Genomic DNA, 23,227 nt, shown 5'->3' with positions numbered 1-23,227 from the left:
GTAAAAAAAGAAGTTTATGTGTATAAAAAAAAAACAAACATAAATAAAAAAAACTAAACATGTACAAGGGTTGGCAATGTAAAGTATTATCTAGCGATACAAATGTGAGGTATTAACCTAATTGTATGCCATACGCACAAACCATGCCAATCCAAGCTAATTTCAAGCAACATTCATAATCAGCTGATAACCAGAGCATCTATTTTTTGACAATGTATACAAAGATAAATTTCAAGAATAACGATATCAAAAATCAAACTCAAAACATTTCATAGAATTTTAGGTTTTAATAGAAACACTGTGATCATCAAATTAAAGACTGTCTAAAATAACATGATACCAATGTAAAAACAATTCCAACAAACTAAGCTTACAAAACTACACAATCCATCAGCTTACTTCTCAGATGAATTTGGACCCCTCTTCTTTCCAAAACCAACAACTGCAAAACCACGAGCAATGATTCCACAACACGAATTAGAAACGTAGTCGATGATATTTGTTGCCAATAACAATAACATAAACAAGATCAGTGAAATTGATCTATCAATGTTCATAAATTTAATATCAAAACTGATTAAAAATTAAAACTTTTAGAACTTGACAGATAAATCAATTAGCATAACTATATCGGATTATCCAAAAAACCAGAGGGCGGTGATAAACTTACCGGCGGTGACAAAACGGCGGTTGTACTGAATACGCTTGTGAGCACGGCCGCGAGGCTGCTTCTTCTTGTCTTGCTTTGCTACCTTAGGGGTTTGCCCTCTCACTTTTCCGGCACGAGCCAAAGATCCGTGAACCTTTCCTGTTAAAGTTCATTGATCGGAAGTTTAAGCTATGAAACAATTTACAGAAATCTTAATCGATATGAAGGAAGAGACTGAGGATGGATAAGCTTACCCATATTGAATCTGGTGTCGTTTGCTGCCTTCCGATATCGATTTCGTTCGTTGGAAAGCAAGAATGGCAGACACGATGGTAATTTTAGGGTTACGGTTTTGGGCAAAAATGCATTTTTGTATTTATAGCTAGCTGTATGACGGGCCGATTTGGGCCGCTAATTGGATATTTAGAGTTTTAGATATATTTGGGCCACAAGTTTATTATTTAAGATATCAAGAAACGAAACCTAGTAATAAAAAAAAAAATATGTAAAATACATCAAAAATTATTTAAACTGTATTTTATCTTTATTAAATTATTTCAATCAAATATTAGACTATTGTAGTAATACCAAGGTTGTTAAAATTTTTGATCTTACGATCTTACAAGTGAAAAACGATCCCGATCTCAATTCTTTAGTTTTATTATATAGTCGAGTATTTAAAATTCGTCTATTCGACTTGAAATCGAGCATCACAAGTTGCAAGAAGCTTTCTAAAACATCACCATTCTATCAATTAATCTCGAGTTAAACAAAACACACCCATAATAATCCCTTTGTGATCTTATGTCTCGAATGATCAAAATGATCTTATTCCTAACTAATATGTATTATTATAGCAACAAAAATTATAGGTGATGTTTAAGAAGTTAAAGTAGATTAAACTATCGTGCAAGCAAATATGAATATGAGTTCATTTTGATAGAATTTCGTTTCGATTTTACGATCACAATCTTACAAAATGTAAAACGATCTTAGGTAAGATTTCAATTTTGACAACCTTAAGTAATATGCCTTTTATGTTTAACTTTTTTTAATGCATTGAACATTTGCAAAAGTATTTAAGTCAAAATGATAGAAAATTATTTGCCGATAAAATTAAGGCAATATCCCGCATATATAAACTAACTTATTTTTATGAGTTTATTGCAATTTAGCGTATCGTGATATCACAAAGTTAGTTTATCGTAGCTAGTAAACTAGTTTTTTGATAAGCTATTTGAGATAGTTTATAGATAAACTAGGCGAATGTCCGCGCGTTGCGCAGAAGCATCTATATAACTGAAATCTTTACATGTTTCTTTTTAAATATAAAAATAATATTATTGTTAAATTTGATATAATAATTCGTATACTAAGGAGATATAATATATTGATTATTTTGAAGAGTAAATTACACGAATGGTCCCTATGGTTTGGGGTGATTTGCGCTTGGTCCCTACTATTTGTTTTTGTTATGCGTTTTGTCCATACTGTTTGTTTTTGTTACGTGTTTGGTCTCTATCTTACCTAAAAAGACTAGAGTAAATTACACGAATGGTCCCTATGGATTGGGGCAATTTGCACGTTTGGTCCCTAACTTATTTTTTTAACCCGGAAGGTCCCTATTGTTTGCTTTTATTACATGCTTGGTCCCTACTGTTTGTTTTTGTTACGCGTTTGGTCCCTGTCTTACCTAAAAATATTGTTATTTAAATAAGAAAAAATGGTGGGGTAGGTAAGGTAAGGTGAGGGGGTGAGGTTGGAGGTGTATTTATCTAAATAAATTAAAAAATCAATGGCAAAATAGTGTTTTTAGCTAAGACATGGACCAAACGCGTAACAAAAACAAACAGTACGGACCTTCCGAGTTAAAAAAATAGGTTAGGGACCAAACGCACAAATCACCGTAAACCATAGGGACCATTCGTGTAATTTACTCAAAAGACTATTATTTAAATAGAGAAAAATTATGGGGTAGGTAAGGTAAGGTGAATGGGTGGGGCATGTTAGGATCAGAGATTTCAACACGCTTATGTAAACGGGTTGACACGACACGATACGATAATTAAACAGGTAGGGTTAGCGTCAAGACTTTCAACTCGAAGATGACTCGAATATGACCCGTTTAATTATATATTATTTATTATAAATTTCATATTTTTATAAATATATTATATGTTGTAGACTTATAGTGGGCACAACTCAAGAATTAGATTTAATATTCAAATTTTCAAAGTTACTTAATTTTAGTCATCCTCACCACCTATCATTTTTCTCCCAAACTTTAACTCTTTTTATTTTTCCTTCTTAACTTACTATAAATTTTTTTCATTCTATCTTATAACTCCAGTGTTTCACTTTTTCCTTTTTGACTCCACAACTACTACTTTCCAACCTTTAAAATATTTCAACCTAACATGACACAGCATATTTATAAGGTCTAAACCTTAACCCGAAACCCAACACGAAACCGACATGAAAATAAACGGACTGACATGACATGACACGATAATTAAACGGATCGGGTTAGGGTCAAACCCTTTCAACCTGTTTAATGTCTTGACACGACACGAACTCGACACGACACGACACATTTTCCAGGTATAGGGATTTTGTGTTAGTTTAAGGACTTCGTTTTCTTCTTGAAATATTCCTGTAAGAAAAAGATTAGTAGTAAATGTGGTGGTTAAGGTTTAGGATAATTTGTGCGTTTATTCCTTAACTTATTTTTTAACTCGAAAGGTCCCTACTGTTTGTTTTTGTTATGCGCTTGGTCCTTGTCTTACCCATAAAGACTATTTTTCCCTTGATTTTTTTTAATTTATTTAAATAAAAACACCCCAACCCCACCTCCCTCATCTTACTTTACCTACCCTACATTTTTCCTTATTTAAATAATAGTCTTTTTAGATAAGACGAAGACCAAACACGTAACAAAAATAAACAGTAAGGACCAAGCGTGTAACAAAAAGAAATAATGGAAACCTTACAAGTTAAAAAAATAAGTTATGAACCAAACACGTAAATTACCCCAAACCAAAAGGACCATCCGTGTAATTTATTGTAAAGAAAATTTTCTTAATTTTAAATTACTTTAAAAAAGGTACTTAATCATCAAGGTTATTTTTGTCCTTTTATATGGGTAAAACGTGTGTTCCGGATCCTGGAGGATGCGACCGTTCGCGGACTCCAAACCAAAATAAAAGCAGAAAGAATTCATTAATTTACGTCCGCGATATAATTCCCTCTTTTGCCCGGAGATTCCTTTCACCACGCCGTTCTTCCTAGTCGCAAAAACCCTTCCCTAGGGGTTTTCAGAATCGATTGATTCGCAGTCTTTTTAGGTTTCATTTAACACATCAATTTATTCTATTTGTTAGTCGAGCTATGGATGCTCGTAAGAGAGGGAGGCCTGAAGCTAAAGCCAATGGCGGTGCAAAGAAATTCAAGCCAGGTTGGTTTTTTCTTTTCAATTGCACTCGATTTGTTAATTGATCTATTCGTATATCTAAGTTTGTAGCTGAGGTCTTAAATTTGCTACGAGTATCTCTCTTCCTTTAGTTTATGCTTTTGCGATCACGTTTTTGTGTTTTTATCTCTTCGTTTGAGATTGAATGTTATTGGATTTTTCGTTTTCTTTTTTGCCTTTAATTGTTAAGAAACAGTCTGATCTTGAGAATTTTTTGATCCTTGTGAAAGATGAGCTCAGTCACATGAGATGCGGCAAGATAACAGGGTGTTATTGATTCATAACCGGCCATATCACTTATGTCCTATCTAAACACTAATTATTCATATCTTGACGCACAATTTTGTACTTATACTAGGTACTTTGGATTTTTAGCGTCATATATTCATTGTTCTTCATGTAAATACAGAAAATATTATACACTTTGAGATCCAATGTTATGGAAACTAATATAAAATTCATTAAAACTTCAAGTGTTCAACAATCAGAAAGTTATTTGTGAAAACACAAAAATAGAAACAGGTATATCATTAATGGCTTGGAAAGTTATCTCAAAAGATTCAAGAGTGCACCCCACTTCTCTCTTCCCCCTCTATCTAGTATGTAAACAAAAGATTGCAAGTGTAATCTAACTAAAAGAAAACACCTAATGTATTGTAACAGAATCAAAGTTGGTGGGAAGCAAATCAAAGCCTTGCATGAAGTTTTTCAGGTTAAAATCCTCACCCTAAAAATCTATCCAGAAGTAAAATTTCTTAATTTAAGTATACAGTTAAATATCAAATAAGTTCATTAGTTAAGTGACATTTGTAGGTGGTATGCTTTTGATTACATTTGGTATGCGCCAAATGGCTGGCAAACAATATTATACTAATACAAGTATCATATATCATATTTAATTCTTATGTTTATACTGGATCATACTTTTTTTTTTGAAAAAACAACAAAAAAATGAGCTACCACTGATGCTTACATTGACCACAACATCTAAAAAACCCTAATAAAATGAATATCCCTAATCCCTAATAGTAATAAAGGACATAAATATGTAGGTTGAACATTAAATCCACATATAGATAGTATATATAAGTAACCATGACCTATTATTCTATTAATATGCTGAACTTTATGTTCTGGTCATTATTGGAGAGACATTTTTTTTGGCCAAACACGCTCTCATAATATTTTTTTTGGGAATCTTGTTTGTTTTTCCTTTTATTTGTGCTAACATTCCCACTGATTTAGGAGACAAAACACACTTATGTGTTCTTTTAAGGTTCTATTTTTTATTGCTGCTTTTAGTGTTGGGGTATCCCCAATTTGTAAATAACTGCCATTTCTGATGTCTACTCAGGTTTATTTGAGACGACCGTGTCAGGTTTATTTGAGACGACCGTGAGACCAAATCTAAAAATAATTTTAAAATGCAAAATAAATGGAAAAATCCAAAAATTCTTTTTTTAAATATTATTTTCAGAACTTGAATTAACTAAAAAAAATAAAAGAAAAATAAAAAAATAAAAAGAAAAATCCCGTTTTTTTTGAAAAATACGTGAAATATTCTAATAGAATATTACACTGACATATTCTAAAAAATAATTTTAAAATGCAAAATAAATGGAAAAATTTAAAAATTCTTTTTTTAAATATTATTTTCGGAACTTGAATTAACTAAAAAAAAATTTCATTTTTTTTGAAAAATACGTGAAATATTCTAATAGAATATTACACTGTACATATTCTAAAAAATAATTTTAAAATGCAAAATAAATGGAAAAATCCAAAAATTCTTTTTTTAAATATTATTTTCGGAACTTGAATTAACTAAAAAAAAATAAAAAAAAAATTCCATTTTTTTTGAAAAATCTAATAGAATATTACACTGTACATATTCTAAAAAATAATTTTAAAATGCAAAATAAATGGAAAAATCCAAAAATTCTTTTTTTAAATATTATTTTCGGAACTTGAATTAACTAAAAAAAAATAAAAAAAAATTCCATTTTTTTTGAAAAATACGTGAAATATTCTAATAAAATATTACACTGTGCATATTCTAAAAAATAATTTTAAAATGCAAAATAAATGGAAAAATCCAAAATTTCTTTTTTTAAATATTATTTTCGGAACTTGAATTAACTAAAAAAAAATAAAAAAAAATTCCATTTTTTTTGAAAAATACGTGAAATATTCTAATAAAATATTACACTGTACATATTCTAAAAAATAATTTTAAAATGCAAAATAAATGGAAAAATCCAAAAATTCTTTTTTTAAATATTATTTTCGGAACTTGAATTAACTAAAAAAAATAAAAATAAAATAAAAAAAATACGTCTCACGGTCTCACAAAATTAGGCCGTCTCACATGAACCTAACCCTATATATATATATATATATATATATATATATATATATATATATATATATATATATATATATATATAAGCACCAACCATAATCTGAATTTCTTGATTTTGTTTACAGCATGGATGGGTGTCCATTTGGCGAAAACTGTCACTTCCTCCATTTCTTCCCCGGAGGCTACAACGCTGTGGCACAAATGATGAACCTCCCACCCACTTCCACTTCCGCCTCATCCACCACCTCCACCACCCAAAACACCGCTACTAAATCCAAAATCTGCAACAAATACAACACTGCCGAAGGCTGTACATTCGGCGACAAATGTCACTTTGCCCATGGTCAATGGGAGCTCGGTAAACCCATCGCCCAATCTAACGACAACCCCCAAACCGCCCTTCCACCCACCACCCGCTTCACAGCTCCACCACCACAACAACTACCACCGCCAGGGATTGCCTCCAGCTTTGGTGCCTCAGCCACGGCCAAAATTAGCATCGATGCGTCTCTTGCGGGTACCATTATTGGAAAAGGCGGGGTGAATTCAAAGCAGATATGTTGGAAAACGGGGGCCAAACTTTCGATTCGAGATCATGAGAGTGATGTGAGTCTGAAGAATATTGAGCTTGAGGGGACTTTTGATCAAATTAAGGAAGCGAGTGCGATGGTTAGTGAGTTGATATTGAGTGCCAGTTTGCAAACTGCTGGTGGTGGTGGCCCACCGCCAGGTGTACACCATGGTCCACTATCATCAATGAGCAACAAGAAGACTAAATTGTGTGAGAATTTTGCAAAGGGGTCTTGTACCTTTGGTGACAAGTGTCACTTTGCTCATGGGGCTTCTGAGTTGCGGAAAGCAGCAAGGGTGTGATGTTTAGTTTTTGTTTGTTATGGTGTTATTCTTATATTATTGTAGAAGAAAGCGTTTGCGTTATACTTGTGTAGTATTTAGTTTTTGTTTGTTATGGTCAATTGTTTGTTTATTTGGGCAATTTAAAGTAGATATTACCTTTGGTGGATATCTCGACGTTAGCAGGAGGTTGTATAAATTGGACTAAACAAGCAACTAAATGAAAATTTGGACTTTAAGTCCAAACTTCTCTGGCGACAATTTTTGACTTACCACACAGACCATTTGCAGTTTAGTCTTTAATAATTATTCAAAACTTTGTCGAATGCTCTTGGGAAAATCATATTCTCATCGTTATTTAACCGGAAGATGCCAATTATTCTAATTGGACAATTTTTTGGTTGGGAATCACATTATCTCTAAAGAAAAAAAAATCACAAGGTTATTGTTGCACAAATAGTGATCTATTTAGTACATTGCTATTGTCCGTAATCACTAAACATCTAGGGGATATAAATTTCATTCGTTTAATTTTTTTCAAACACCAAACAAACGAAGATCATAGTGAATGAAAAGAGGACGATCTTTAGTAGACCACTTATATAGGGTAAAGGATGACAAATAAATTTATGTGAATGAAAATCCATATCCAAATCCAACTTTGGGTTTATCTCATCAATTTGCCATTTGGTTGCCACCGGGCCCTACTTTCTTTTTTTAGGTAGATATCGTAAGACGGGATTTCTAGACTTGACATGATAAATAATAACATCAAAACAGAAATACATAATCCATATAGATGAAAAAACATAGATTTACATCAAATCCAACTTTGATACTGCAATCTCTTCTCTAGAAGAATAGTATGCAACTATATTAGAAAGCAAATCAAAAGCCCACGTTGAGTCTATCAACGGTATGCCCCTCCGGTGCCATATCCGCCAGCGCCTCCACCAGTTCTTGGGTTATTCCCGGCAACAGACTGACCGGTGCCGGTATTCCTACCAATCGGGTGAGACCCAACCACCCCTTCCACCACATCTCCAGCCGGTTGTCCAGTTCCATGTCCAGGCAACGCCGACATCTGGTGGCTTCCCATGGGATGACCGGTGGCTCCGGTGGTGGAATATGAGTGAGTTCCGGTAGCCTCCACCGCTTGTCTCTGCACCGCGTTTTGGTCACGCTCTACTTGCTTCTCATACTCGGCTTGATCCTTCCTCGCCTCCTTCTTCTCTGTTGCCATTTCCTTTTGCGTTGGATCATGTGCAGTCATTCTCTCACCCTACAAAACTGCAGAGTTTAGTAATTATAGAAACAATAGAACTAAAAAGCAACGCAAAAATGTTATGAAGGGAACCTTTTCTTGCAGGGTGGCTTTGGTCTTTTCCATGCCGGACTTGGCGGAGGCAGCCACGTTCGCCGCCGTCTCCTTGACGGATGCTGCTGCATTCTTCGCTGTCTGCATATTAGTTGTTGTTTTTATGAATGATTGGATAGATATTGTTATGTGAGGAGGTTGAAACAAGACTTTAAATAGATATTGTGAAGTTGAGGGCTTGCTGCCACGTAGCACAACAAGAATACGTGGCTTACAAAGACTTGTCGACGCCTCTCGTTCTGACATGTTGCACACACGTGTTTTTGATATTTTTCTTTTAATATTATCTCATGTTGTCAGTATTTAAAAAAAAATTGCGCATATCTTGCATCCTTAATTGTTATTGCGAAACACTTCATTTATAAAATAAAGACAAAATTGCGGGATTGTATTTTATTTGGATAGTTTTACTGAATTCATCATGTGTATATAAACACAAAACCAATCACATATTTTTGTTTAAAATAAATAAAAAAACATGCATTTTGTAAATAAGTATTTAGATTTTTGGGTGTATGATGAAAAATAGGATTACAATGGTCTAATGTCGCTCATATTATGACAAAAGAAACATAACACCAAACTGGTCTACTTTTTTCCATTCAATCTATAAAGATACAATCCTAAGATCGATTTATGCTACAATTCAGTATTATGTTTTTGCCTCCAAATATACAATATTTTCCCCATTATTTAAAGTTGCTTTTTGATTAGTGAAACATAAATGGAATATACATGTATTAGAGTAAATAATTGGTGTTGTAGAATAATAGCAATACAATCAACAGCAACATCAATATACTTTAGATCAGAATACCAACGCTTTAATCTCATCAACAATATCTTGAGGACTCCTTGAAGCATCAACTTTATGTATCCCTTCAGACACATCAACCTCAAGTAAATCGATTTGCGACTGAAGCAATTCAGCAGGCATAAAATGGTTCCCTTCTGCCACTCTTTTCGTCACTCGATTCATAAGCAACTCCACCCCAACATCCAACAAAACAAACTTCACAACACATTTTTCACACAAATAATCACCCTTAAAATTCGGGTCAGCAGATCTAAGAATGTCCCTATATTTTTTCTGAAGGGCAGAACACCCAAGAATTACAATCTTGCCACTCACCAAGCTTGCATTCAATAAATCCCGAAGCACTTCAAGCCATGGGATACGATCTTCATCTGATAAAGGGATCCTGTTCTTCATCTTGTCTTTCTTAAGACACCATTTGGGTAACCGTTAGTTTTTGGTAAAAGTGTTATTGAATTTGGTACTAAAAGAACATGATGGAATTGAAGATTTTGAGCTTTTTTGTACCTTTGTTTGATTGTGGATGAAAATCATCGGCATCGATGAAGCTACAGTTTAGAGTTTTCGCAAGCAATTCTCCTATTGTTCTACATGAATAATGAAAACTTTAGAGTTTTTACAAAGAATGTTGAAAAAGATCATTGTAAAGATTGAAGAAAGATTGAAAGTTTGAAACTCACGATTTCCCCACACCGCTTACACCCATTAGTACCACAGCCATCCCTTAAAGGCAGAAAGAGTAATTGAAGAAATAGTATTCAAAATAGAGATACATTTCAACAATTGAGTCTCTGAAAGTCCAGTTGACCCCCTGAACTGTCTGTAATCTAAAGATGTTATTGATTTGGGGGAAATGGAGCAATGGAATTAGTAAAACGAAGGGTAATAATCTCCTGATCTGCATGTTATTTTGCAATATATTTCATGATTCAACAGTTCTAATAGCAGATTAAGTGAAGGTGAACCCTAACATCATTGTCGTCTTGAAGGATAGATTTCCAATTTTCACTAGAATTGAACTTTCCTTCAGAACCTAAATCAAATTTGTAACGACTTGATCGAATTGGAAAAGAAACCTACACATAAGATTCGTAAGACAATGCACCAATTTTTAATGCAACTCATCAAATCGGGAAAAAAACGATACATCAAACAAAAAACTACTGCTGGCGAACATCTAAACAAATTAACACACTTTCATAGCGGGTTAGATGATCAGAGACTTTCAATATAAGTTGAAAGAAAATCTCACCAAAATGATCGAGCGATGGAACACGAACTCGAGCGATCGACGAACCACGATAAAGTAAGCAGATAGAGTTAAAGAAACTTGCAAGTATAAACTACGACTAACGCCGGCCAGATTGACAAATTCCATTTGGTAATTCTTTAAGAGCTGGAAAATCCAACCCCGCAAACAAAAAATCAAATGCAACTCCATTTTGACAAAATTGCATAATAGAATGGAAGATGTGGTATGTAAAAAGTATGAAGTTTGGTCCAAAATGATTTTGGCTCGCAAGGATGGTTCAATAGTTTCGTTTTGCTGCGATTTTGGTCCAATTTGGTTTGAACTTTTTTGTAAAGACGATTTTACCCTTTATTATTTTATTTTTCATTTTTGTTTTATTACCAACAATTAAAAAATAATTAAAAATAAAACAAAAAGAAAATCTCTCTCTCTCTCTCTCTCTCTCTCTCTCTTTCTTAATGACGATCCCCATTCCAAATCTCGCCTCCACGATCTTCCAAATCGTGGATTCAAGAGGTAAGAACAAAAGTTCTAAAACTTCATCAATTTGTGTGATCAAATCGTGGAGGGTTTGGCAGTGTGTTTCTTATGATTCAAAGCTTGACGTGAATTCATCCAAGCGATTCTCGATCCCGCCCTAACGCCTCCGATTTTACCGACGAAGGAGACAGAGGATAAACGAATCGAGTTCAGAGCTCCGTTGTGGATCACGTTTTCGATCGTTGCATGATGGGTTGAGGATTTTGGGAGAACATATTTGACCTGCTTCACCTAAAGAACATGCATTCATTATCCCTCGTCCTGACATAATCATCAACATCGCAACACCCAAACCATCTCCATCTCATCTCGAAACCATCACCTGCTTCACCTCAAGAACATGTGTGTATGTGTGTCTTGAATCGATTTTTTGCTAAATAGATTTTCTGGTGGATTTGAGAGGCAGCGACTTGGGCTGAGCTGAAAGTTTGTTCAATTTTAACTCTGACCGATATGCATATCCTTCTCCTTGATCGATATGCAGTGAAACAAGAACATGGCTTTTTCTTTTTTTCTTTTTTGATTTTTTTGCTGGTGTAGTAAACAACAACAGGGGATATCGATTGTTGAAGTTTATGGAGATGAGTGAAGAAGACGATGACTAGATGGAGCAATAAAGGTGTTCTTCTATGAGTGGCCAGCATCTATGAGGTGATGAACTTGAAAAACCAGGTGTTCTTCCATCTGATAATTAGGGATTTAACGACCTTGGTGTTTAGAATAACATATTAGCGATTTGGGGCTAGGATTTACAATCAAGGAGTTGGTAAGTGATGGGTTTTAGCCAAAAGACATCCTATGTGCTCATGCAAACCCTAAAGCTTGGATCTAGGTTTCTCTATTGTACATGCTTTTAATCCAAGACTTAAAACCCTAGATCTAATCAATATAACATATGAATAAGGGTTTAGATCATACCTTGATTGTTATATAGCAATAACAATCTCAAATCCTTCTTGCATTGACTTTAGAAAGTTTAGAGTCACAAATGTCACTCCTCTAATGGCTCACAAACACCAAGAGCAAGAGGATAAAGAGGAGAAGAGAAGGAGCTGCCCAAAACCGTGTGGAAACCCTAGAGGATTAGTTCACCACGTTTTTGAGGCTTAAGGGCACTATTTATACATGTAGGCTATTAGGGTTTTGAACTAGGAAACCCTAATTTGGATGCTTAAGCCCTAAGCAACCCATGGACCCTTTATTAACAAGCCTTGGACGATTTCTAATGGGTTTCCCCATAGAATTCGTCCAACCTTATATTATAAGGTAATCCATAGCCCAATTGCAATTATCTTATAATTACAATTTTAGTCCCTTAAGTTTAATTAATCTCTTTTAGCCACAAACTTAATTCTTATTAATTCTTGACTAATATTAATTAAACAATATGATTTCTCCTTTAATATATTATTCTCATAATATATTAATAAGTCATATTTAATCCTTTCTCTCTATAATTCATCCTATCAAGTTGCTTTGGTGAAGGCAACTCAAAAGGACCATGCACCATCGGGTCAAGTACATACCAAAATAGTTATGGACTTAGACACTAATCCAACAGTCTCCCACTTGGATAAGTCTAATAATTATTCTGCGTATGACTTCAGATCCTGATCTGCAATCGTAGCTTTCTAAAGTCGTTGTCAACTCTGATCTTATCAGGTACGCGTGTCCTTCGGATAAGGGATCATATATTCCTCCATTCTAGATATTATATTATAGACTGAGACATGGATCTAAATCATTCTCTCTGTCTATGTGTTGTTTCCCGAATTCAGATTTATGACGACTGACAACAGACTACAATTGAACACATCAATTTAGTCCCGGCTTGGCCTAGTGCTTAGGTGCCATCACTAAATCATCGAGGGGCCCACAGATATCACTTTTATCCTACTTTGGATAAAAGGAACAGATAAACTTTGACTCAATGCTCTCTTGCACTTACTTACCAAATCACACACAACAATATGTTTTATAACACCAAGTTACTGGTGCGTTTACATATTATCAATGTGCAACCGACTCGCAAGATACAACTCACACATCTCGGTTTCAAGAATATAAGATGTTATCGTCTCACCAATCACTCGTGATAAAATCCATGAAGTGATCCAAGTGAGCGTGGGTTTAATTCAATGCTCAAATCATATTCATAAGCACTCATGAACGTTGCAGCAAACAATTGCTTATGTCTAATACACTTAAGACAATCCACACACCAATTCACGACAATCTTCATTCATATCTACTTCCAACATATGAACGACTGTGGCCTGTTTGAATAATTTGACTGTTAAATTATTCAGGAAGTCAAAACATGCAAAGTGAAACACAAGAATAATACTGATCACATATGGCCTCAAACCTTTGAGTATAAATAAAACACCTTTTATTTATCACAATATTGATTACTCATTATTTGTCGTTTCGAGTAATCAACCTTTTACTTGAATTATTACCACACTTGTCCCATGCTCTTAGCATGCACACAATGTTTTCTTATGGTTCTTACTTTGTGAAATAGATCATACTCATTTCACAATTCCCAATTCCTATCACCAGTGTAAGAATATCAAATTCTTACTACTTATAGAATATGTTATATTCTAACATTTTATGCAATGATCCTTTTATAATATCACTGCACTAAAGTCACAATGACTATTGCCAATGAATTACAAAGCTCTCTATTGGAAATTGTTACAAGACAATTCCATAGATGTGATGTCTTTCACTCAAAGTACATTCCTTTGAACATCCTTTTGCATAAAAGTTTCTAATCTAGACATAGATTCTCAATATCCAACTCCCAATATGGAAACGTTTCCATATTTTCCATATGACAACTCATTCTTAATAAAATCTTATCTATTCATAATAAAGTCGATATGCTCCATCCAATATCATACTTCCAATTACTCATAAGCAACCAATCATCGGCAAACCTTGGATTGTCCTTTGATAGTTGTTTAATTATCTTAGTCAAAACCGATTCTTGTCCTTTTTCCCTCTAAATGCGCTAGACATTTGGAAAATTTTAGAATGGTCAAATACTATAGCATTCGCAATCAATCCTATACCCGAAGCGTATTGGACACGATGCACAATGTCTTACATGAAGATTTAATACTTTATCAATCTTCTGCCATAATATTTTATGTGCTACGTTCTCATAATTCGAATTATGAAGAGGAATGTCGTAATCATAATCGAAATTTAAGAACGCACTATATATCCTTTGACTAAATTTATTAAAATTTCTCAATCTAAGCTTTAGATTTTTGAAACGAAGTACAATATTCTCTCCCTTAATTATAGCAAAACAACTTTACATCCTTACTACTTTGCAAAATATAACTCTTGTTTTCTATAATTAATATTGTTGACTTGCAATACTTGCCTTAATAATCATACAATCATAACATTTATGCTCCCACTATCATGATGATTATTATAAACATAACACTTATGCTCCCACTAGCTTTGACATGTATTTATAAAATAGCTTAACTAACAGAAAAACAATACCTATTGAATTTCTTAAGTTCATGTTTCTAATACCTAATGCTTTGATAATATTTTATCAAGGCTTCTTAATCTCATACACCTTTATCCAAGATAGCTCATATGTGTCTTAAACAATTAAGACTAATTGCCAAATCTCACAATTCGAATCATGGAAAGGGATACCGTAACCATAATCAAATTTGAGAATGCAATTTCACAATTGCTATCTTCTTAAAATCTCTCTTAGTGAAAGCATTTTCTCACAATCATTTTCATGAAGGAGAAAATCTTATGACACTTAGATTTTAATGGTATATGTGTTCCTATCCATGTGAATTTGTCAAAAAACAAAGTTTTACGACAAATTCAAACTCTTATGGACCAACTTATAATCATTATTAGAAATTTTGTTTATTTATGATTACACTTTAGGTTTGATACTTATTTCACCTTATTAACCAACTTATAATCATTATTAGAAAGACACTACAATTTATCACTTTTAAATATTCTTTAGGTTGTTTAAGTTGAACTAAATTTTATATTTAAGTTGATCTTGTAAGGTTATATTTAAATTAATAATTTAGGTATTTTATACAAATTGTTCAAAAGTTGTAGCTTTAAAATGATAATGGTTTACATACAACAACATATTAGACCTAATAAATTAAGTATAATATTTTAAAAGTTAAAAACATAAATTTATAAGTAAAAGAAAATATATTCTTTTAATATTGAAATTTAGTTTATATATGATTAAACTTTAGGTTTTATATTTATTTTACCTTATTAACCAACTTATAATCATTATTAGAAAGAAATTGAAAAGTCATTAGAGTTTCAAATGAATGTGGTGAAAGGAAAAATGAATGGGAGTTTCAAATGAATGTGGTGAAAGAAAAAATGCTAACTTTATAAGTATATAATGATAATGATGATAATGACTAGATTATAAACTAAAAACATGAGTGATCTTCATATTTCGTTAGAACACGTGCAAATAGTTAAAATTAAGCATCGAAACCAGTAATGTTTTAAAAGTATAAAAAAAATGATATCCCTTGCATCTTTTATTTCATAATATAATAATAACAAATGTCATTCCTATATACTTAAATTGACATTTATAAGTTCTTTGTGAAATAAGTACTACATATTAGGGATGAGAATTTGGCCCGAAAACCCGAACCGAACCGAACCGAATTAGACCCGAATAAGCAATTCGATTCGGTTTTCGGGTATCTATATAAGCCTTATTCGGTTTTCGGGTTATTCGGTCCGGGTTACCCGAATAAGGGCTTATTCGGTCCAAAAGGACCGAACCGAATATGAAAAGTCACATTCTTTTTCCACTTGCACGATTGCTTATTTGGTCTTGTGTTCTATCGATCGTTACCCAAAATACCCAAGTAAGGTTTAATGTTTAACTTATATACTTATAGATAGATTTTTGGGTGTTTTAGATGTTTAATGTTTAGTGTTTAATATGTTGCTTAATAACTATATCTTAAGAATGTAGTGGTTGGATTTTACATTTTATATATCAAGAATAGTTAATCCGTGTTATTTTTTTGTTTATCATAAGCTACAAAAGTCATACAAAATACAATATTTATTATCACATTGTAAATGTTATTTGGGTTATTCGAGTTATTCGGGTTATTCGACTCCTTAATCATCTTGTACATGTTATTTGGGTTATTCGGGTCGGAACCGAACCGAATCAAATAATACTCGAACCGAACCGAACCCGTATTGCTTATTTGGTTCGGTTTTCGGTTCATATAATTACCCTTATTCGGTTTTCGGTTCATATAATTACCCTTATTCGGTTTTCGGTTTATTCGGGTTCGGGTCGGTTCGGGTCGGTTCCGACCCGAATAACATCCCTACTACATATCTACATCATCCATTTTCAATGGTAACTGAGGTGTTGTTTGTTTTTTTTTAAAAACCACTTATGACCACTTATTGATACGCCGGGCAGCACATGCGCAACACTTGACCATTCGCAGTTGTTTGTTTTTCAGAAGACTTCTAACTTAAAAACTGTTGTGTGTGTTGTGTGGCGCAACAATAAACCATGTACTTCAAATCTCTTCACACCTTACTTTAACTTATTGCAGCACTCTGTAGACGTTAAAAAATAAACAAACTTTTTATTATATGTTGTAGCCGTTTGATCCACCTCTTCTGCTACAGAGGGTTGCAGAGGTGGTTCTCAGATTTCTGGCATTTTCGCTTCGAAAAAACAAACGCCTTAGATTTAATATATAAAAATAAGCACTACATAATCTAATTCATATAAAAAGTAGATTCTTTTAATAATCTTCAAGTTTTTTCATAATAATAACTTTAATTACAATCAATAAATGAAATCAAACAATAAGCAAATAGTCCATCTAAAAAAACAATTAGGAGCACAATTCAACTTACAATCAATAACAACAATAATAATAACAAATAAGCAACAAATAAGACTTTCAAGCTTACCTCTACAAATTTGTTGTCTTGTTGAAACATGAACGTTGATGGTTGTGTGTGATGTGTGAGGCTGAACCCTTGTTTTTGTCGGTTGCGTATGATGTGATCGTCAAATTTTTGAAGATTACGAACGAGAAAACCTTCAAGCTTAACTCTAACAATCCAAATCAGCATTTAAGAATTTCGAGACATTTCATCATTGTTTTAAGAACCGAGAATGAGAGGGATACAAATAGTTTTATTTATTTTCCACTCAATTGTGTGTAGTTGTGTGTTTGTCTCTAATTCAAGCGAACACAAGACACAAGCGATCATATTACCCTAATTGGCTAAATGTTTTATACCCTTAATTATATCGCTTATAAAAAATTTCGACCCCAAAATTTTAGGGGTCTTGTTCACCTACACTACTGTAGTGAACATCCATATGGTTCGCCATGGCTAAAAATTAGCGCGCCAAACAAAACCCCAACCTAATTGGACATGTTAATATTAGAAAGTAACCCATCTGACCTAAAGTGATTACTTAATCCCCACGAAATGGTTACATGACCTGTTTAACTAAACATTTTTCCATCAGAAACAAAATGTGATCAACATTATCATTGTTAAAAGGTATCCGTTTCTTGATTTAAATCCGTCATCTAGATTATTTAATATGATTAAATAAAAAATAATTTTGTTTGATATAATCTAAAAAATGCAAATATCAAGTATATTAGACGAAAAACTATGACGGAGTCAATAAAGATTCATTGGGTGCTTTAATGGATTCGGTGGAAATTTATGATATCGTTAACAACCTTATGAATATGTTTTGTTACTTATATATATAGGAATGCTTGAGATTGCTTATTTAAAACAACTTATGTTTTCTTTGTGTGAATTTTTATTAAATTTATGAACATTGAGTTAAAGAAAATAAATGTTTGAATAATGTGTGTAATAACAAAATACAATAAGTTGATAATATAAATTAATAAAAATATTATCCAAAGATTTATATTTGCTTATTAAACATACCAAATTATAACAAGTTGATAAGTTAAAATGAAACAATTTATCCAACAATTTAATAAGCAAAAAATTGATGTGTATAATAGATACACTCAATAACAACATTACCACAATCCCATATAAATGGGGCTGTTTTTGTAGATAACATCCGATAAAAAATATAAATAAATAAATATAAATATATAAATTTACTTTTTTGTATGCATAAAGATCCATGCATAAAATCTCTATATACAAGCAATTAACAAGAGATGAATAATAAAGTGATGTGCATCTCAATAAAAAAATTTGATAAACTCAATAAATCACTTGAGGGACAAAGGTCAACAAGTAAAACATGGATAAATACACAATTAGTGTAAGAAGATACAAGAAGTGGGCCAAAATCATATATTAACTACATGTGTTGAAAGTAGATAGAAAACCAGAGTAAGTAGGTGAAAATGGCCACAAAAAAAAATAATAAATAAAAAATAAAATAAAAAAATAAAACTATGCACACCAATTTTACCGTTACTCTTTTGTAAGTATCCACACTATCTTATCAGATATCATCGTAAATACTAAATTCTTAAAGTTTAGCCTCAAGCTATCTTCCCACTTCCTTTCCGGCAGACCTCTCCTCTAGCCCATCGACTATAATCGACATTAGTCTCCTAATTCCTTCCCTTAATTTCTCGATGATCGATGTCACACCCAAAGAATTACTAATTGTTGTGTTGTATCATACCCAAAGTCTTACCACATGCCCACCTCAACATTCTTATTGTTATGACCTCCGATTCATATTCTTTCTTACTCGGCCAACATTCACATCCGTACAACAAAGTTGACATTGTTACCACTCTATAAAAGGTTCCCTTTAGCTCCGGTGGCACCTTCTTCTTGTCACATAAAACTCTTCTTGTTGCCCTTTACTTTAATCATCATGCCTTTGTGTCCGGTGTGTGTAACGTCATTTCCAACACCTCTTTTCTTATGGATGATATATCCCATGTACTTGAAACTCTCATTTTAGTCTTTTGGGAAACATACTCATCGACGTCTTTTACTATTTTGCTCATTGCTAAAATTACACCATAGATATTATGCGTTATCATTGCTAAACACCCTTATAGTACGTTATTATGGCAATTCAATCCCAATCCATTAATGTTGTACGCAAAGAATAAAACTAATGGACTAATGGTGTTTAAAAAAAAAAACAGATCGTATCTAATTCGCATCCAGTTGACTAAAATCATGGACTTTAGTCCGAGTCACAATGTTATACACACCAAATGCACTACAACATGTCTTCAGGATGATTTAGGCTATCTTCAGATATTGAGTTGAATGCATCAACAAACAAGGAAATTCAAAACCATATACATCATAATTCAAAACCCTTGAACTTCACTATATCCCCCTTAGAAAAAAACAGCAAACACCCAGTATATAACATCCATCAGTCATCACAAGTAAAACAACAAATGTTGTATAATCCGAATGAAATACCAATTCTAAAAAAAAGCAACTCCTGATTTTAAACTCAAAAAGAAGATCCCATTAATCAATCTTCATCATCAATGATCTTTGTTCCAAGACCCTTGAGCCCTTCAGCTGGGATCTCTGCAACAGTGACCAGAGAGTAAAGTTCTTCCTTTGCATCTTCATCATCATTCCTTTTGCGTGCAATACGCACTCTAACTCTTCTAGGAACGCTTCTGATTCCATTACTCCACACGTACTTGTTTAGCTTCACATCTATTCTCACATCTGTTGTCCCCATCGATTTCTGTGTAAATTTCCTGATTTCTTTAATGGCGTTGGGAGCCTTCTTCTTGAATGTGCTGTCAGTATTTGATCATGTAAACATCAACGGTTGCATTTGTGTATGATTGTTCGTCTTTTACTTTAATCAATCACATTTTAAATCGATGGAATCAAGCATCTGAATATGGAAAACAGATGAATCGAAAGCACGTACCATCCATGGAGGCGTTTGTGGAGGTTGATAGTGTACTCCCTGGTTACCACCTCTTCCTTCCTACCTTTAGTCTTCTCCACCATTGTTAACCTCTCTCAAACCTTACCTTCACCTGCACATAACATTTTTCAGTGCGATTTCCATAAAAATACATCGTAAAACTACAATTACATACGAAAAGATAATCTACGCTGGTAGCATTGAGAACTATACACGTATAGCTGTGGCTGCGTGTGTAAAAGAGATGGGAACGCACCTAGGGTTTGAGATTTGGAACCAAAATGATTGTAGCGAGAGAAATTGAGAAGAATATAAAACCCAACCTTGTATAGTTGGGATTCGAATCCCGGATTTTCTCTTCGATGGGCTTCAACCTAATTTGTTCGGCCTAACAGGCAAAAATTACTTCATGGTAAAAAACAATGGCTTCGTAGATTCACATTCAAACTATTCCCCTCTGTCTCGAAATTATAGTCCATCTTTTCTTTTTGGTTTGTCTTAAAATAATATTCCACTTCTAAAAATAAATAACATTTTTATCAAAATACCCCTCATTATTACTTAATCAACTAAGCATTTAATGGAACATTAAATACAAAGTAAGGACAAAAATGTCATTTTATTATATAAAGTTAGTGGTAATTAATGTTTTTCTTAATCTGTGTGTTTTTTGTCTGTGGACAATAATATTGGGACGGAGGGAATATTTTTTTTAAAGAGTAAATTAAATGAATCCTCGTTATCGTTTGGGGTAATTTGCAACCTTGTTCCTACTTTATCTTTTTAACCCGAGTTCTTATTATTTGTTTTTGTTACGTGTTTAGTCCATATTATTTGTTTTTGTTACGCACTTGATCGTTGTCTTACCTAAAAACATAATTATTTAAATAAAAAAAATGGTAGGGTAAGTAAGGTAACGTGAGGGGTGGGGTTGGTGTGTGTTTATTTAAATAAATTAAAAAATAATGACAAAATATTTTTTTAGGTAAGATAGGAACAAATGCATAACAAAAACAAACAGTATGAACCTTCCGAATTAAAAAAAATAAGTTAGGGACCAAACCATAATACCATTCGTATAATTTACTCTTTTCTAAATGATGGATCATTTTCTTCCAAAACTCTCCAAGGTTAAAAATGACGGTTTGTTTTTTCTTTTTCCAAAATCTCTCTAGCTTAAAAATGGAACAATTGGTTAGAAATATGTTTTAATAAAAATATGAAACCAGCTTTTTTTATTGTTTTTTATTATTGAACCGGTTTTTAACCGAATTTTTTTTACCAAATATTTACTTCAAAAAATTCAACCAAATCCGGTTAGGTTTTAACTGAACCGGTGAAAACCAAACAATTTTTCTCTAACCAAAACCGGTTTTAATCGGTATTCTTGCACCTCAATCCTCGGTAAAAAAATCTTTTATAACGACGAATTTTAAAACTATTCACAAATTTTCACTCATATCTAAGACGAGACTTGAATCCTTAATAACATTTCCTCACTTAATTTAAATAACTCAATAAGCTTAGAGCATCTCCTATTATACATGTTAGATATTAATAAAGGTTATATATAAATTAGTCATAAAAATGTGTTTTGTTACCGATTGTTCACTGGAGATCAAATTGTGCTAACTTTTTTAAGGAAACATTTTTCATTTAAATTTAATTTATTATTTGAAAAACACAATATTAAATCATGAATGTATATATTTTGGCATCTATATATTTATATATCTATTTTAATAGATTATAATAGATGTCATTTTTCTTATTCCATGTCCATGTGAAACTCTCATGCCTCTTGAACTCACTTTTAGCTACTATAAATCAATAGACTTTTCAAATAATGATTCTTATTTTTGTAAATTAATGTGACATATGTACAAAAAAAATATTGTTAGTGTAAAAAAATATTATATTTTACTTATCTTCGAATGAGAGCCTTTTATTTTGAGTTGAAATTCCAATATGGATTGAAGCATATGTGGTGTAAGAATGCATAATGGGAACAAAATCATTATTCCTTGAATCATATATCGTAATGAACATTTTTTGTACCAAATAACAACCAATTTCAGAAAATAAGGTTACTAACTTCCTATTAATTTTGTTTATAGTTTATGTTTTTTTGAATTACTTTCTATTTTAAGTTTTATATTATACTTGAACTGACATAAATAAATCACCACTTCGAATCATAATAAACTCTTCATCAAGATTATGATTTCGTACTTCCTTAAATTCAACACTCATTGGGGATTTCGATCTATTGTGAAGAAATCCTATCAAATCTTCTAGGACATAAAACCTAGATTTGACAAACAGAAACTAAAAACAATATAATCGACAAAATATAATTTTGGCTTTAAAGCTTGCATTCGATTGTTGTATGGAAAGTACAAAAAAATGATCTAGTTCTAAATCTACTAAATTTAACTCTCAACTCACAACTCTCCTCGAACTAAATCCATAAATACAACCTACAAATGAATTAAACAAGACTATACATGTAGATGCGCATATAAGTCAAATGAAATATCATTCACATGATAAAAAGGAACATTCTAAGCCTCTTTGTCATCTCCCATGAAAAGCTTTTCACCCCAACATTTTCTCCTTCAGATCTTAGTTATGAAGCTTGCATTCAATTATTGTAGGGAAAGTAGGGGTGTGTATGGGTGGTTTGATTTGGTTCGGTTTTTAACTAAAATCGAACCATAGTCATTATAAGTGGTTAATGCATTTTGGAGTCATTGGTATTAGTTGATATTGGTTTTGGTTAACGGTTTTTTTTTTTTTTGTTAATGGTTAATATTGGTTAATCATAATTATCAAAAATAAGATAAAAATAAAAATACTTTGTTATAAAAACTGAAAACCATAAAGTACAGTATTATAAAAAAGTGAACAATTTAATGTTTATAACCT

At 32.6% G+C, this 23,227-nt stretch overlaps 5 protein-coding genes across 11 annotated transcripts; 1 reads left to right on the top strand and 4 right to left on the bottom strand.

Annotated features, from left to right (window-relative positions):
* Nucleotides 1-246: 246 nt before the first annotated feature.
* On the bottom strand, nucleotides 247-1,030 carry LOC145054706 (Ribosomal protein S30 family protein). The gene is made up of 3 exons (XM_079002963.1): nucleotides 904-1,030; nucleotides 671-808; nucleotides 247-442 (listed from the first exon to the last, which is right to left on the bottom strand). Exons 1-3 carry the CDS (start codon nucleotides 905-907, stop codon nucleotides 396-398), a joined length of 189 nt encoding a protein of 62 aa, XP_078859089.1. The 5' UTR covers nucleotides 908-1,030; the 3' UTR covers nucleotides 247-395.
* Nucleotides 1,031-3,873: 2,843 nt separating this feature from the next.
* LOC145054702 (zinc finger CCCH domain-containing protein 14-like) lies at nucleotides 3,874-7,593 on the top strand. 2 transcript variants are annotated; one of them, XM_079002955.1, is made up of 3 exons: nucleotides 3,874-4,103; nucleotides 4,782-4,830; nucleotides 6,606-7,593. In XM_079002955.1, the coding sequence occupies exons 1-3, from the start codon at nucleotides 4,037-4,039 to the stop codon at nucleotides 7,351-7,353; spliced, it is 864 nt and encodes a 287-aa protein (XP_078859081.1). In that variant the 5' UTR covers nucleotides 3,874-4,036; the 3' UTR covers nucleotides 7,354-7,593. The 2 variants fall into 2 exon arrangements, with proteins under 2 accessions (XP_078859081.1, XP_078859082.1); XM_079002956.1 differs by lacking the exon at nucleotides 4,782-4,830 and having other exon boundaries at nucleotides 3,875-4,103.
* Nucleotides 7,594-8,098: 505 nt separating this feature from the next.
* Nucleotides 8,099-8,846, bottom strand: LOC145054704 (uncharacterized). Its single transcript, XM_079002957.1, has 2 exons — nucleotides 8,690-8,846; nucleotides 8,099-8,614 (listed from the first exon to the last, which is right to left on the bottom strand). Exons 1-2 carry the CDS (start codon nucleotides 8,795-8,797, stop codon nucleotides 8,243-8,245), a joined length of 480 nt encoding a protein of 159 aa, XP_078859083.1. The 5' UTR covers nucleotides 8,798-8,846; the 3' UTR covers nucleotides 8,099-8,242.
* Nucleotides 8,847-9,266: 420 nt separating this feature from the next.
* LOC145054705 (gluconokinase-like) lies at nucleotides 9,267-10,969 on the bottom strand. Of its 4 annotated transcripts, none has more exons than XM_079002959.1 (4): nucleotides 10,780-10,968; nucleotides 10,208-10,603; nucleotides 10,035-10,114; nucleotides 9,267-9,928 (listed from the first exon to the last, which is right to left on the bottom strand). In XM_079002959.1, exons 2-4 carry the CDS (start codon nucleotides 10,246-10,248, stop codon nucleotides 9,519-9,521), a joined length of 531 nt encoding a protein of 176 aa, XP_078859085.1. In that variant the 5' UTR covers nucleotides 10,249-10,603; nucleotides 10,780-10,968; the 3' UTR covers nucleotides 9,267-9,518. The 4 variants fall into 4 exon arrangements, with proteins under 4 accessions (XP_078859085.1, XP_078859086.1, XP_078859088.1 ...); XM_079002960.1 differs by having other exon boundaries at nucleotides 10,208-10,347; XM_079002962.1 differs by having other exon boundaries at nucleotides 9,267-9,932; nucleotides 10,208-10,969.
* An 8,736-nt stretch (nucleotides 10,970-19,705) lies between these two features.
* On the bottom strand, nucleotides 19,706-20,704 carry LOC145054701 (large ribosomal subunit protein eL31-like). 3 transcript variants are annotated; one of them, XM_079002952.1, is made up of 3 exons: nucleotides 20,556-20,704; nucleotides 20,300-20,411; nucleotides 19,706-20,162 (listed from the first exon to the last, which is right to left on the bottom strand). In XM_079002952.1, exons 2-3 carry the CDS (start codon nucleotides 20,380-20,382, stop codon nucleotides 19,883-19,885), a joined length of 363 nt encoding a protein of 120 aa, XP_078859078.1. In that variant the 5' UTR covers nucleotides 20,383-20,411; nucleotides 20,556-20,704; the 3' UTR covers nucleotides 19,706-19,882. The 3 variants fall into 3 exon arrangements, with proteins under 3 accessions (XP_078859078.1, XP_078859080.1, XP_078859079.1); XM_079002954.1 differs by having other exon boundaries at nucleotides 20,513-20,649; XM_079002953.1 differs by having other exon boundaries at nucleotides 20,475-20,611.
* Nucleotides 20,705-23,227: the final 2,523 nt, after the last annotated feature.

This window comes from Lactuca serriola, chromosome 5 (assembly GCF_051521515.1).
Source record: "Lactuca serriola cultivar US96UC23 chromosome 5, Lser_US96UC23_V15, whole genome shotgun sequence".
Taxonomy (NCBI): Eukaryota; Viridiplantae; Streptophyta; class Magnoliopsida; order Asterales; family Asteraceae; genus Lactuca; species Lactuca serriola.
This window is presented reverse-complemented; position numbering and strand designations above follow the sequence as displayed.

Coding starts and splice junctions, on each gene's coding strand:
- LOC145054706 (XM_079002963.1), bottom strand. Junction 443..670: donor CCGCCGTTTTGTCACCGCCG/GTAAGTTTATCA, acceptor GTGGTTTTGCAG/TTGTTGGTTTTGGAAAGAAG.
- LOC145054702 (XM_079002955.1), top strand. CDS start 4,037: ATGGATGCTCGTAAGAGAGGGAGGCCTGAAGCTAAAGCCAATGGCGGT. Junction 4,104..4,781: donor TGCAAAGAAATTCAAGCCAG/GTTGGTTTTTTC, acceptor GTATTGTAACAG/AATCAAAGTTGGTGGGAAGC. Junction 4,831..6,605: donor CCTTGCATGAAGTTTTTCAG/GTTAAAATCCTC, acceptor TTTTGTTTACAG/CATGGATGGGTGTCCATTTG.
- LOC145054704 (XM_079002957.1), bottom strand. CDS start 8,797: ATGCAGACAGCGAAGAATGCAGCAGCATCCGTCAAGGAGACGGCGGCG. Junction 8,615..8,689: donor AAGCCACCCTGCAAGAAAAG/GTTCCCTTCATA, acceptor GCAGTTTTGTAG/GGTGAGAGAATGACTGCACA.
- LOC145054705 (XM_079002958.1), bottom strand. CDS start 10,248: ATGGCTGTGGTACTAATGGGTGTAAGCGGTGTGGGGAAATC. Junction 10,115..10,207: donor GTAAGCGGTGTGGGGAAATC/GTGAGTTTCAAA, acceptor TTATTCATGTAG/AACAATAGGAGAATTGCTTG. Junction 9,929..10,034: donor TCATCCACAATCAAACAAAG/GTACAAAAAAGC, acceptor GTCTTAAGAAAG/ACAAGATGAAGAACAGGATC.
- LOC145054701 (XM_079002952.1), bottom strand. CDS start 20,382: ATGGTGGAGAAGACTAAAGGTAGGAAGGAAGAGGTGGTAACCAGGGAG. Junction 20,163..20,299: donor CACAAACGCCTCCATGGATG/GTACGTGCTTTC, acceptor AAATACTGACAG/CACATTCAAGAAGAAGGCTC.